The sequence below is a fragment of the Neoarius graeffei genome, chromosome 5 (genome assembly GCF_027579695.1).
Source record: "Neoarius graeffei isolate fNeoGra1 chromosome 5, fNeoGra1.pri, whole genome shotgun sequence".
NCBI lineage: Eukaryota > Metazoa > Chordata > Actinopteri > Siluriformes > Ariidae > Neoarius > Neoarius graeffei.
In genome coordinates this window covers 50174776-50190715 of record NC_083573.1, presented here as the reverse complement: position 1 = coordinate 50190715, position 15940 = coordinate 50174776, and the positions used below count along the sequence as shown (strand labels likewise).

General features: G+C 41.5%; 1 protein-coding gene across 8 annotated transcripts in view; it reads left to right on the top strand.

The window, feature by feature from the left end:
- mef2d (myocyte enhancer factor 2d) overlaps positions 1 to 15940 on the top strand; it is a 134594-nt gene that overhangs the window by 94627 nt on the left and 24027 nt on the right. For 7 of the 8 annotated variants that reach the window (XM_060921934.1, XM_060921938.1, XM_060921937.1 and 4 more), the window contains exons 4-6: positions 1108 to 1242; positions 6765 to 6972; positions 13698 to 13754. In XM_060921934.1, coding sequence (XP_060777917.1) covers positions 1108 to 1242; positions 6765 to 6972; positions 13698 to 13754 — 400 coding nt within the window. The remainder of the gene's footprint in view (positions 1 to 1107; positions 1243 to 6764; positions 6973 to 13697; positions 13755 to 15940) is intronic. The other variant, XM_060921936.1, reaches the window with a different exon arrangement.

Here is a 15940-nt window from a genome sequence, read left to right as displayed (position 1 = left end):
TTTCCCCCCCAGTTTAAAGACATGCAGATTCGGTACAATGGGGCCACTGTAATTGGCGCAAGCTGTTGTGGTTTCCCATGCCATGATGTATGTACATGTATATCTTCCTATGGCAAAAGCTAAATAAATTAAAATTTTGAGGGCGGCACGGTGGTGTAGTGGTTAGCACTGTCGCCTCACAGCAAGAAGGTCCGGGTTTGAGCCCTGTGGCCGGCGAGGGCCTTTCTGTGCGGAGTTTGCATGTTCTCCCCGTGGGTTTCCTCCGGGTGCTCCGGTTTCCCCCACAGTCCAAAGACATGCAGGTTAGGTTAACTGGTGACTCTAAATTGACCGTAGGTGTGAATGTGAGTGTGAATGGTTGTCTGTGTCTATGTGTCAGCCCTGTGATGACCTGGCGACTTGTCCAGGGTGTACCCCGCCTTTCGCCCGTAGTCAGCTGGGATAGGCTCCAGCTTGCCTGCGACCCTGTAGAACAGGATAAAGCAGCTAGAGATAATGAGATGAGATTATTATTTTGAAAAAACAAAAAACCCAGTCTAAAATAAACTATACTTTTTATCTTTTCTTTTTAAGATTAAAATAATACTCTTTACATGTGTTATTGATTGTGTGTATATTAATTTCTGCTCATTTTCATGAATAACTCTAATTGCTGGCAGTGTGGTGGTCGTGTTGGCTTTTTATGAGTTTTTTGTGTGAGAATTTGTCTTTACCTCATACTGCTGTCAGGAAAGTGAGAGGAGGATGTATGCTGGTCAGAGCCCCTTTTCCTTTTGGGCTGCAGTCATGCCAGTAAAGCTACTTATAGGAAAGCATGTGTGGGAAATCCTCTAAAAATAAGATTGGTCCATGCCAAATCTTCGCCAGGATGTCTCCATTTCTAACAGCATTCACACCTCCTTTTTTTTGTCACCCTCACTTTCTCCTTCCAGCGTTATGTATACTTTGCGGTTTCAGAAAGTCATGGTGTTAAATCTAAGCAACCCTATAACATCTGATATAACACACCCGATGTAACAATAGATATAAATGTCTCCAGTTATTGACCTGATTTGTTCAATATGTCCTCATGTTTTCCCTCTCTGTCCTGTTTTGAACTATTTTAAGACATTGCGAAAGAAAGGCTTTAATGGTTGCAACAGTCCTGAACCAGACGGTGATGACTCAATTGACCAGAGCCCCCTACAAGATGACAAGTTCAGAAAGAGCGAGGAACTGGATATCCTCTTCAAGCGATATGGCGTGAGTATCCCTCTTTCTCTTGCCGTTCTAACCTCATTCCCTCTCTCTGTCTCTTTCTCTCTATCCTGTCCCGGACCTAAACGAAGGCTCTGAACAAGAAAGAGCACCGGGATTCGGAAAGCCCGGACCCTGAGGAGCCCTTCTCGCTCACACCTCGCACTGAGGAGAAGTACAAAAAGATAGACGAGGAGTTTGATAAAATGATGCAGAGCTATAGACTGTCAGTGAGTACCAGTGTGAAGGGGGCCGCTCATGGCCCAGCAAGCAACTCACAGAGCCTGCTGTCAGCCCAAGCAACCGACTCACAGAGCACCTGCGTACCATGGCTCAACCTCCCACCCCCCTTCCTCCATTCCTCTCAATTTCCTCTGAATGTGTGTGCTCGGCCACAGGGACAGCACAATATTTACAGCATCGCCCTTCTCCCTTTCACCCTGCTGTTAGAGCAGCTGAATACAATTTGGCCCTCCCTGTTAATGTGCTGGCTCTCTTATTTTATTTAAAAAAAAAAAAAAAGGGTCCACATTGACCAATGGCTGAACTTTTGCCAAAAATGTGTCTGACTCATGGGACTTTCCTTTAAGGTGCTAGGGAAAAACATGGTCCTCATTCATCCATTCAGTATCAGTGCAAGGATTAAAGTTTAACCCAAATATATGTTTGACCTGTTGTAGAGAATGATGACCAGACCACCTAGCACACCATTCAAGGGAGATGGCAAACGAAAGCATACAGCACTACTTTTTCTTTTTTTCTTCCTTCCTTCCTTCCTTCCTTCCTTCCTTTCTCTCTCTCATGCACACACACACACACACACGCATATGAAAGACAGAGGAACTAGAACCCCGCTCATTTGCTCACTCTGGAAACGCACATGTTATGGACTCCCGAGGGAACACTGTAATACAGTCCTACAGGTTTAGTGATGTAAACTTACACTACCGTTCAAAAGTTTGGGGTCACCCAGACAATTTAGTGTTTTCCATGAAAAGTCACACTTTTATTTCCCACCATAAGTTGTAAAACGAATAGAAAATATAGTCAAGACATTTTTCTGGCCGTTTTGAGCATTTAATCGACCCCACAAATGTGATGCTCCAGAAACTCAATCTGCTCAAAGGAAGGTCAGTTTTATAGCTTCTCTAAAGAGCTCAACTGTTTTCAGCTGTGCTAACATGATTGTACAAGGGTTTTCTAATCATCCATTAGCCTTCTGAGGCAATGAGCAAACACATTGTACCATTAGAACACTGGAGTGAGAGTTGCTGGAAATGGGCCTCTATACACCTATGGAGATATTGCACCAAAAACCAGACATTTGCAGCTAGAATAGTCATTTACCACATTAGCAATGTATAGAGTGGATTTCTGATTAGTTTAAAGTGATCTTCATTGAAAAGAACAGTGCTTTTCTTTCAAAAATAAGGACATTTCAAAGTGACCCCAAACTTTTGAACGGTAGCGTAAGTGTGGAGATTATTATTTCACTGCTTCCATTCCTGTTTGGTTTGGTCTGGCTTTTTTTTTTTTAAACAATAAACATAATGAGATCCAAATTTCTGATGAGCTTCAATTTTCAGTACATTACCGTACAAATCAGCTAAGGCAGTTTTTGATGGATTTTTATTCACTTACATTGGATACATAATTGTGTCCTGTCAGAATGAAACTCTGTATTTCCCTCAGAGAGGTGTATGACCCCGGCTGTGGGCCATTTTCTTATTGGAGCCATCTTGATTCCTATTTCTTCTTCTTCTTTTTCCTTGTTGTATTACAGTAAGCAGTTAAATCCATTAGACAACTGGCCAGAAATGCAAAAAAGGCACAAGAAACTGTATAGTGTATTACAGTATGTTAAACTCTGAACTGAAGGCAAATGCATGGTAAACATGATTCATGCAAGGCAATCCTGTGACCTTGAGGTTGCTGTTATATACCGCTACTGAAGATGGTGTACGATCTAGTGGAGGAAATTTGTAATCTTGTCGATTCAGCTGCCTGAATGATTGATAGATTCATGGTGAACTAGTTCTTTTGTGATTTTAAAATGAAGCTATAGCAACATGTTAAGTAAAATCATAACCCTGACAAAAACGTGCTTGTTTGTGACTTTGAAACGTTAGTGTTTTTATATACAGAATAGCCTATTATGTAACAGTATGAATTTGTCATTGAGTCCAAGGTGCTGTCCAGTGTTGTATGCTTCCTGTTTTCCTCCCGCTTTCCCCACTCACTAACCCCCTTCCTCACCGCCTGGCTCGTGTGCAGTGCTGTAACACATGCCTACTGTCTGTCCCCTGGGCCACCGGCATGCCACAGTGGGCTACCGCTGTCAGTTTCCTTTCTGTTCTTTTGCTAATGTTGAAGTTAGAACAGATCTCACACAATGCTCATTATTTGATCCCCATATGTTTTTCGATCTATGATGTATCCTTAGTTGTCAGTTTTTGGGGTTTGTTTTTTTGTTTTATGTTGAATTGTCAAGTCTGATTGGTCAGAAAGTGTTGATTTAATTTTCTATAACAGCACAGCTATGACGTTTTGGCTACAAAGCAAATCACAGGTATATATTAATGTGCTCACTGCAATACATTATCAGTACAACTCATTGTATTGTGGTTGTTCACATAAATTAAGCTTAACGATAAAAACTTGTGTTCTTTCCCAGTGACAAAAGGTATAATGGTTGCTTTGATGATGCTTTCTGCAAGATGTCTATTTAATATTTATGAACGCGAACTTTTTAGGCTACGTTTACACTAGACCGTATCTGTCTCATTTTCTTCGCGGATGCACTGTCCGTTTACATTAAACCCCCTGAAAAAGCGGGGAAATGGGAATCCGCCAGCGTCCACGTATTCAATCTAGATCGTATCAGCTCCGGTGCTGTGTAAACATTGAGAATACGCGAATACGCTGTGCTGAGCTCTAGCTGGCGTCTCATTGGACAACGTCACTGTGACATCCACCTTCCTGATTCGCTGGCGTTGGTCATGTGACGCGACTGCTGAAAAACGGCGCAGACTTCCGCCTTGTATCACCTTTCATTAAAGAGTATAAAAGTATGAAAATACTGCAAATACTGATGCAAATACTGCCCATTGTGTAGTTATGATTGTCTTTAGGCTTGCCATCCTTCCACTTGCAAGTAATAAGTGATCTGCGCTGGGATCTCACACACAGCGGCTCAGTCCCGAATCGTGGCTTGTTCACTTCACTCGCGCGCTCTGTGAGCTGCGCAGGGCCGGAGTGCGCACCCTCCAGAGGGCACTCGCTGTTCAGGGCGGAGTGATTTGGAGCGCAGGATGCCTGCGGAGCCGAGCGTATCCGCGTATTGGTGTTGCTGTGTGCACGGCTAACGGTTTTAGTGTAAACGCGAATCGTTTTAAGAACGTTAATCTGATGATCCGCTGATTCGACGTAATGTAAACGTAGCCTTATTAGTGTGTATCAGCTCTTTGAGGTAAAGTAAGCTGTTCCTTTGTTTTCCACCATGGGAAGGACAAGCTACAAGTTTTTCTTATTAACGTCAAGACAGAGGGAAAAGAGAGCAAGAGTTAACTGTTTAACTGTTAAGTGGCAAGTTGTTTAGTGGATGTTCTACAGCATTAAATGTGACCTATAAATGTATAAAAAGGATGTCATTCTTTTATTTAAAAAAGAAAGCGTAATCGAGCAGTGTAAGAGGAATAAAACATGACTAGATGTGCTGCTGTCGGAAAATGATCAACCCGGGGGTGGTTAATTACGCATCGTACTACTCGATCATTAATTATTTTCCTGTGACAGCACACTCGTGTTTTATCTCTCACACATCAAAGCCTTCACTGGAACTATACCGTATGTTTAACTCTGTGCATAATCATGTTCTTTGAGAAGTTTGGTAAGTGTGGCCAATTTAAATGGTATAATCAGTAATCTTGATCCACTTCCCCTTAGTCTTGTCAAAGATCTGAGAAGAATCAAGCAGGTTTCTTTTTCTCCTTGGTTTGTTCTTGAGGGTAGACAGACTCTTATTTACATGATTCAAATAAGGCTGTTGGAGAGAGCTAGAACGGCAAAGCAGCAAGTAGACAAAGGACTCGAATAAGCAGACTTCTAAACTGGGTCCTTCTCAGGACGCAGGAGGCCCGTTGCGGCCCACATTCTAATTTTAGTGGCCCTGCTTTTGTGCAGGATCATGGTAAAATGGGTCTTCATCAGAGCTAGAGGACAGTTTGAGTGCACAGAGTACTGGAAGTGGCTAGTTGCACATCACAGAATACTAAATTGCTAGTCACCACAACTTTTTAAGCTGGCTTTAGGATGCCTGATGGAGCAGTGCAAAACCACATTGCTTCAGATTGTGAGACCCAGAGGAAACAGGGTAAAGTCTAGTTTGTCGGACTGTGGTCTAATCTATACTAAGTAACTTTAAAAACGCACAATGGAATTCAACACGATATCACTTTAGATCCCTGCATATATTTGAAATTTATGATATTGTATGTAATGCACACACATCTTGAAACATCGATAAAGGACATTTATTGTCAAACTCAAGAATTAGTTCACAATAAAAAAAATTCAAAGTGACAGTTGGTCCATGTTCGGACCGTCATGCTGGAGATTCTGGGTCTGTGTCGTCCAGGGGTCTCAGCAGCAGTGACTGAGGGTGTCAGGAATCTGTCACGGAGGTGAGCTAGCCTGATGTGCTGATCCTGAACTGGCGTCGTGACTCGAGGCTGACCGGGGCGTGGACGATCCCTGGTGCTCCCTGTCTGTCTGTAACGCTGACTCAAACGGGAAATGGTCGAATGATGAACACCGAAGTGCCAGGCGACCTCTGTCTGTGTACTTCCGGCACGCAACATCCCGATGGCCTGTTCACGTTGATTTTGGCTTAGGCGTGGCATCTTCAATAATGACAATTTTCCCATCATTTCCCCCGGGTATTTATAGGCAAGACTGTGTGTGTAGTGTATGCAAAATTTGTTTGAAAATTAAAGCCTGTCCATGTCATTGACTACCCGAGTCATATTGTGCGTTATTGAGTACAACTCCCTTAAATTCTGATTTGAGCACAGATTTGGAACTTATTCGGGCGGAACGAAGTTATTTTTCCATTGTGATATATTTCTTTTCTTCTTGAGATAAACTCAGCACGAATTCAGCAAGTTTTATCAATGTGCGTTTTTAAAGTTACTTAGTGTATTATAATTATTACAATTAAAATCATTCTCTGTTTTTGACATAAACAGTTGAAAAGCAGTCCACATTCTGGACTGAGCTTAAATTCGCTCATGTAGTGCCGAAGTTGTAACTCCTTTTTAAGAATATCAAGGTTCAGTGAGATTAGCTTTATACTTCTGTCTTAGCTGCACATGCTCTGCTTCTGGAGAGTCTGCACAAGTCACTGGCATGCTATTAAAATGTGTGCGTGTTTTCATTACAATGCACATTATACATTTGTCTGTCATTGTGTGTACGGTGTATGAGGAAAGCAATGATGTAACTAGCTGCCTCTCTACCTCTGCTCTCAGTCTACAGTGCCAGCTCCCACTTTCTCCATGCCAGTCACAGTGCCCGTGTCCAGTCAGAGTCCTCTGCCCTTCAGCAACCCCAGCAGCCTTGTTACCACTTCCTTTGTCACCTCCACGCTCACAGACCCTCGCCTGCTGTCACCACAGCAACCACAGCTCCAGAGGAACACAGTGTCTCCTGGTCTGCCACAGAGACCAGCCAGTGCAGGTGAGAAGGATACAGAGGCCATGCCTACGTTAATGTGGATGCATTTGGAAATGCACGTGTTTCTCTCTGTTTGACCTTTGTTAACAAGGTCACCAAAAATGCCTCTTGATGAAAAGTTTTCATGCTGTCGTGTTGATGGACAAACTGTAGAGATGCAAAAAAAGTAGTGTCCTGTTGTCCTGTCAGTGTCATGTGATCATATATATATATATAAAAAAAATGGGATCACATGACACTGTCAGTCAGTCTCTCTCTCTATTTTAAATATATATATATATATATATATATATATATATTACACACCGTGCCTTGCAAAAGTATTCATCCCCCCTTGGTGTTTGTCCTGTTTTGTTGCATTACAAGCTGAAATTAAAATGGATTTTTGGAGGGTTAGCACCATTTGATTTACACAACGTGCCTACCACTTTAAAAGTGCACTTTTTTTTTTTTTTTAAATTATTGTGACACAAACAATCTGGAATGTGCATAATTCCCCCCCCCCAAAAAAAAAAATCAATGCTTTGTAGAGCCACCTTTTGCTGCAATTACAGCTGTAAGTCTCTTGGGGTATGTCTCTATTAGCGTAGCACATCTCACCACTGGGATTTTTGCCCAGTCCTCAAGGCAAAACTGCTCCAACTCCTTCAAGTTCGATGGGTTGCATTGGTGTACAGCAATCTTCAAGTTATGCCACAGATTCTCAATTGGATTGAGGTCTGGGCTTTGACTAGGCCATTCCAAGATATTTAAATGTTTCCCTTTAAACCACTCCAGTGTAGCTTTAGCAGTATGTTTCGGGTCATTGTCCTGCTAGACCGTGAACCTTCATCCCAGTCTCAGACCTCTGGCCAACTCAAACAGGTTTTCCTCCAAAGTTGCCCTGTATTTAGTGCCATTCATCTTTCCGTCAGTCCTGACCAGCTTTCCTGTCCCTGCAGATGAAAAACATCTCCACAGCATGATGCTGCCACCACCATGCTTCATTGTAGGGATGGTGTTCCCAGGCTGTTGGGTTTGCACCACACTTGGCATTTCCCGTGATGGCCCAAAAAGTTCAGTTTTTGTCTCATTTGGCCAGAGAATCATCTTCCATGTGTTTGGGGAGTCTGCCACATGCTGTTGGGCAAACTCCAAATGTGATTTATTTATTTTTTTATTTTTTTTTAAAGCAGTGACACTTTTTTTTTCTGGCCACTCTTCCATAAAACCCTACTCTGTGGAGTGTATGGTTTAAAGTGGTCCTATGGACAGATACTCCCATCTCCGCTGTGGATCTTTGCAACTCCTTCAGCGTTATTGTTGGTGTCTTTGTTGCATCTCTGATTAATGCCCTCCTTGCCCGGTCTGTGAGTTTTGGTGGGCGGCCTTCTCTTGTCAGGTTTGTAGTGGTGCCATATTCTTTCCATTTTGCTATAATGGATTTAATGGCGCTCCCTGGGATATTCAAAGTTTGGGATGTTTTTTATGACCCAACCCTGATCTATACTTCTCCACAACTTTGTCTCTGACCTGTTTGGAGGCTCCTTGGTTTTCATGTTGCTTGCTTAGTAGTGTTGCAGAGTCAGGGTCCTTCCAGAACAGGTAGATTTATACAGACATCATGTGACAGATCATGTGACACTTTGATTGCACACAGGTGGATCTTAATCAACTAATTATGTGACTTATGAAGTGAATTGGTTGGACCAGCTCTTATTTAGGGGTTTCATACGAAAGGGGGTGAATACCTATGCACACTCCAGATTTCTGTTTTTTCATCTTATTGTGTCGCACTAAAAAAAAAAAAAGTGCACCTTTAAAGTGGTCGGCATGTTGTATAAATCAAATGGTGCTAACCCTCCAAAAATCCACTTTAATTCCATCTTGTAATGTAACAAAACAGGACAAACACCAAGGGGGATGAATACTTTTGCAAGTCACTGTACACACACACACACACACACACACACACACACAGATTATACACACACACACACACACACACACACACACACACATACATATATATATATATATATATAATATCTTTTTTTGTGTTGTGGATGTGTTTGAGGAGCATGAACATTTTTGTTTTATTCTATAAACTACTGACAACATTTCCCCCAAATTCCACAGAAAAATGTTGTCACTTTGAGCATTTAGTTGCAGAAAATGACAACTGGTCAAAATAACAAGAAAGATGAAGTGTTTTCAGACCTTGAATAATGCACAGAAATTAAGATAATATTCAATTTTAAACAACACAATACTAATGTTTGAACTTAGGATGAGTTCAAAAATCAATATTTTGTAGAATAATCCTGACATTTAATCACAGCTTTCGTGTGTCTTGGCATGCTCTCCACCAGTCTTTCACATTGCTCTTGGTGACTTGATGCCACTCCTGGTGCAAAAATTCAACCAGCTCAGCTTTGTTTGATGGCTCGTGACCATCCATCCTCCTCTTGATCACATTCCAGAGGTTTTCAATGGGGTTCAGGTCTGGAGATTGGGCTGGCCATGACAAGGTCTTGATCTTGTAGTCCTTCAATCCACACCTGGCTGTGTGGAATGGAGCACTGTCCTGTTGGAAGACCCAATCCTCAGAGTTGGAGAACATTTGCCAGAGCAGAAGGAAGCAGGTTTTCTTCCAGGTTAACCTTGTACATGGCTTGATTAATGTGTCCTTCACAAACAAAAATCTGCCCCATTCCAGCCTTGCTGAAACACCCCCAGATCATCACCAATCTTCCACCAAATTTCACAATAGGTGAGAGACATTGTGGCTTGTAGGCCTCTCCAGGTCTCCATCTGATGACCAGGTGATTAGAAAAGCTGAAAACTGGACTCATTAGAGAATATGATCTTACTCCAGTCCTCTACCGTCCAATCCTTATGGTCTTTAGCAAACCTCAGCCTGGTTCTTTGCTTCTCACTGATGAAGGGCTTTTTTCTAGCTTTGCATGACTTCAATCCCACCTGGAGGAGCCCTGTTTCAAACCGGCCTTGTCATGCACTTAACCCCAGCTGCCATTTGCCATTCTTTTTTTAGGTCACTTGATGTCATCCTACGGTTGTTGAGTGACATTCAAAGGAGCTGACGCTCATCCCCGTCCATGGAGAGTCGTTTTCACCCTCTGCCAGTCTGTAACTTTGATGTCACTAAATCTGCTGCTTGTTCTTATGAACTGTCGTCTTTGAAATTTTGAGGATGGAAGCAACCTGACACTCACTGTATCCCTCTGCCAATGAAGCCAGAATTGAACCTTTCTTTTTCTCACTCAGAACGTAACTCTTTTGGCATGATGAATAGATATTTTTGTATTCCAATCAAAATTAAGGTACTCCTAGCACTGTTTTTGCCATCCAAACTAGTCCTATTGCAAGAGGATCGTGATGATCGCAGCAGTGTTGTTTATAAACAAGATTTGGTTCTAGTGATCACCTAATCGGTACTTCATTAAGAAAATGAGGTGTGCTTGTATTGGAATTCCAGCACAGACACCGGAATGAAATGGTTGCTATACACAGAGATGCTGGTTTAAGAAACAAATTCATCTCATCTCATTATCTCTAGCCGCTTTATCCTGTTCTACAGGGTCGCAGGCAAGCTGGAGCCTATCCCAGCTGACTACGGGCGAGAGGCGGCGTACACCCTGGACAAGTCACCAGGTCATCACAGGGCTGACACACAGACACAGACAACCATTCACACCTACGGTCAATTTAGAGTCACCAGTTAACCTAACCTGCATGTCTTTGGACTGTGGGGGAAACCGGAGCACCCGGAGGAAACCCACGCGGACACGGGGAGAACATGCAAACTCCGCACAGAAAGGCCCTCGCCGGCCACGGGGCTCGAACCCGGACCTTCTTGCTGTGAGGCGACGGCGCTAACCACTACACCGCCGTGCCGCCAAGAAACAAATTGGTCTCTTGATTTTTTCCAGATATATATAATACATTTTGAGGCAAGGTGAAGGGTGCCATGGAATTTGGAGGAACCCAATGTGTTTTTTACAAGCTCATGAAATAGTATTTTTAAATAAACCAATGATGAGACTGCTTCTTAATGAAAAATGTTTGTACATAGTCACATGGTTACACTTTTTACAATATTTTTCTATCTAAATGGCCTTTAGTCCCATTCTTCATTTGATTTCAAAAATAAATTTAGGTCTGGGGAGGAGAATTATTATTGTCGCAACTGGAAAAGGCAGTCAGTCTAATTGTTGTCAGTTCCACGTTGTGAGCACATGGGACTGTTGATGTTTAAGCATAAATTGTTGCTTAGATCCGTGTGATGTACAGAGCACAGGAGATTTCATGAGAAACTGAGTTCTCCATCTCGCGGCTTCTTCCACACACGTTCGCCACATTAGTTCACTACCCGTCAGCATGGTTGCTAGGATATGTCATGTAATCAGTCGCCTACTTTTATATTTAGCTACCCCAACCTGCAAAAGAATAGGTAGATGGTTCGTCAAGTGTGTGCATGTGTATATGTACACTTTGTGAAAGACGGATGTTTTTTATTGTGTTCTTAATGGAGAAATAGTTTGTTTTATTTCATTTATTTTATTATATTATATTAGCACGTTGCTGTTCATGATGCCGCAATATGTCGGACGAGTTTTTACTCTGATGCACTTCAGTGCATTTTAATAAATTATATGATTGCCTGTCTGATTTAACTATCTGTTTTTTAATTATTTGACCTTTTGATGTGCCTTAGCCCCAAAATACATAGTACATTCTGTTCACTGCTGCACAGCCAGTGTCTGCATGCTCAGTGCTGTGACTGGCTATACAAAGAGTCTTTTTGTTGTCTGAACTGACGCACGTTTGGCGGAAATTATATAAACTTCCTGGTTCACATAGCATGTGCTACATGAAAGAGAGAGAGAGAGAGAGAGCAAGAGAGAAGAAGCAGGGGATGGAGGAAGGTTAGAGGTTGGGCAGTCTTGCTGATTATTAAGTTGGGTACACTGGGCTTAAGACATATGAGACCCACACAAGTATAAAGGTATGAGGAAGTGGTGGTGATCTGATTCTTTTGGTATCAAGGCTAGAGCTGTCACTCCTGCACAGTAAAAAAAAAAAAAAAAGAAATAAAAAGAAATCCTAGAACAATATGATGCAGCATAAAAGCAATTTAAAAGTACAGTTACACTAATATATGAAGCAGTATTCTAGAAAATGAGAAGTAGAAAAAGATGTAAATAAACATTTAATAGCTGAGGAAAGGTTAATCGTGTGATCACTGCAAACTTCTCAGTTTAACGGTATGGGTTACATCATATCGGATTGACTACCAGCCTATAAAATAGCACTTTATCCAGCACATCCTGTTTTTGGCTGATAAACTAGAATTGGATTTACAACTTAATCTGACAATGAGGTGGATACAAAACTGAGATCATGAAAACGTTTGTGAGTGCAGTGCACTTTAACGTTATAGAATGAACATAACATATATAAAATTCAGTCTTCTGAATAAATATTGTTGTGGTGTATGATAAGTGAAATCATGGTCTCTACAGGGGAAGTTCATATAAACAATTCATGCATTATGTCATGTCTATAAATTTAATATTACCCCTGAATGGCATTTATGTTTTCCATGTCATTTACACACCCTGCATTGCACTGGCCTTCACAGTTCTCTAAGTAACGTGTAATCTGTTGTTACGCCCTGGGTGCGATTTGCTGGGGGGGGGATGGTGGGGATCATCCCCCCCCCCCCCCCCCCCCCCCCCGGTTTTTATCTCTGCTGAAAAAAAATCCTCGGGGACAACCCCGTCAATAAAACAAACAAACCAAAAAAAAAAGTTGACATGACAGGCATGTTGTGACACAGTTTTCTATGGTCTACATTGCACTCACTTTCAAAATGACCCGAAGTGGCAGCTTTGATGTTCACGAACGTCCCCAGCAAATAGATACATTGTAGATAATAACAATATCTTTGCGTTCTATGCAGGGATGCAAACAGCGCGCCTTTTGGCGGATGCCGCCTTTTTCACGGCCGTTTTTTTTTTTTTAGGGGGGGGGCGTTGGAGTGTCTGATTATAATTTCAAAGTAAATTCTGTATTAAAATTACTAAATAAGCAAATCCGTTACAGTCCATGAAACAGGAAGTATAAGGATGAGAAAAAAAAACAGTTTAAATCGGAAAGCTGCGCACAATGTGACCTGCGCCATCAGAGCAAACTGTTCATTTAGTATTCATGTATTTTAGTGATTTTCGAGTCGCTGTCCATTTAATCCGGAGGGAGAGAAACATCACAGCAACGTGACAAGCAGTGCGAACTTGTTGTGTGTTAGTGTTCGTGTATTTAGTCAGAGAGATAGGAAGATGAATTTACTATCTCTGGTTTAGTGTTCGTTTTCATTTAGTGTTATTCATTTGATATCATCGGATGTTATTGAGCTGTTAGCCTATTGTTACCTTAATTTTGTGACGTTTCATGATTAAAAAAAAAAAAAACATCCCCCCCTTCTGGTTTTTTGACAAATCGCACCCTGGTTACGCCTGTGATTTGATTACCACCGTGCACGATTTTGGTATTAATGCCTCACTGAGTGATTTTAAGTTTACTCTGAATACCTGCCTTTTGAGAGCGTTTATCTCGGACTGTTCTAGCTGTACACATTTATCAGCATCTTAAAAGTGACACTTCAGTTAAGACGTATGAGCACTTCAGTCCTCTCAGCCACTCATTTCTCACTTTCTCTTTCTCAGGTGCTCTTCTAGGAGGTGACCTGAATAACTCCAATGGGGCATGCCCAAGCCCAGTGGGTGAGTGTTGTTCACGGTCAATCCACCCTTCACCAGGTGTTCAGTCCTCTCAGGTAGCAGGGACAGCAGGGAAGCAGGCGCCTGGGCAATACGATAGAGATGTAGTTAAAGGAAGAGCTTTTGAGCAGAGGTCAGTCTTACAGGCCGTCTCTGTCTCCCTCTCCCCACAGTTGTACGCATACAAACATGCACCTGTTAGTAATCAGCAGCTGATGGTCACAGTGCTCCCCTAGCTTGTAAACAGCAGGCCCCAGGAGACCACAGGAAGGGGCGGGGTGAAAAAAATGACAAATCTGAATGACATGAATGGTGTGGATTGATGCCCTTTGCCCCTTGCACACACATTTCTGCTTTCCTATCCTGTTCCTTCTCAGCTGTTCCCCATATTTCACTTGTCCCTGGCATCTAGTAAGTCCAGCAGGCCTGGCCAAGAGCTCCTCACACGTAGCCTTGATGCATGCGGACAGCTGGTGATTGAAGCGTCTGCTCATCAAAGAGCAAATGTGGCTAGAGATCACAGTTGACTGGTCAGGTTGTTGTGTAGCGACTGTCGCAACAGCACAGGGATCTCGGTGTTTGGAGGATCAGGATAGAACTTTCAGTGAAGAAGTAGTTAATTATAGGAGGTTGTGCTTTCTTTTTCTTTCTCTCTCTCTTTCTTTCTTTCTCTTTCTTTTTCTTTTCTTTCAGTGCTCTTCTGCCTCCATTCTCAGCTGTTGCAGTTGAGAAGGAGCTTAGGGAATGTCAGCATTGACGTCACTCCACATTCCTGCCATTCCCACTGCCTGCCTGCAGTAATCAGACCCCAGAGTGGGTGGACAGGAAGACTGAGAGGGACATGAGACAGAAGGAGATAGATAGATAGATAGATAGATAGATAGATAGATAGATAGATAGATAGATAGATAGATAGATGGGCTCATATATATATATATATATATATATATATATATATATATATATATATATATATATATATATATATAATGTGTATGTGTGTGTATATATATATATATATATATATATATATATGTATGTATGTCTCAGAAACTGGGTACTGTGGGGGTACCCCACTAAATATACTCAGTCAATAAACTATACGGTTTTGAATGGTGATGTCAGTTTTAATTTGAAATAAAATGATGAAAGAAATAATACAGATAAAACTAAATCTTTGATGTGAATACTCTATTCAGAATTCGGCAAAAATTCTGCAAATTTGTGGAAAAATGGCGGCTTGATCTGGGACATGATAAATGGTTGACTACATCGCATTCCCTTAAAAAAGTTGTAGTCCACTGAAAAGTCTACAGTTATCACTAATTGTATTTTAAGTTGTAACTTTATACACCTAAGGATCGGTGCGCTCACAGAATAATCATAACCGTAATAAAACATCATGCAAAATATTTGATCACCATTGTAACTCCATTTTCCGCAAACCCAAAACCAATACGATCGTGTGTTTTGATCTAAACGGAAAGCCTCAGGGTCGAGGTCACTACCTCACCAAAAGTAGTAACTTAAAATCACTACGCCATATAAAAATTTAGTTATAAATCTGCGATTTTGTTTTTTAAAACGAAAGCTGAAAGTTAGGTATAGAATATGTTTCTTACAGAATATGTTACGATGGTAGCTGGTCTTGTATGAATTTCTGAGCTATAAAATGAGTTGTAGTCTATTTTTTTTACCGTAGCGTGTTATTTGCGTGCGGGGAAGGACACGCATTAACAATTTGCAAGTGTAGAATGGAATTTTCCACTCCAACAGTTAGAAGTTGATCATGCTTCCATTTGCGGTCTTTCTGTTACGCGGGTGATCTGTTCGGGCGTTATCACTGAAAAGGGGAGTTTTGACAGTTTTATTTTGTTTTAGTCTTGCAGTATACGGCAATGGAATGTTTCTTTTTCATCTTGCTTTCATATTTAGATTAGATTAGATAAAACTTTATTGATCCCTTTGGGATGGTTCCCTCAGGGAAATTAAGATTCCAGCAGCATCATTACAGATAAACAGAGAAAAGAAATAGAGAAAAACTTCTAGATAAATTAAAATAAATTAAGTATTTACATATACAAATGTAAAAAGAATAAGATATTGGAAAGAGAGGGAGGGGGGAAGGAGGGAAAGGGGAAAAAAAAAGGGGGGGCGGCGGCAGGAGAGATGTTGCACTTTATATTGCA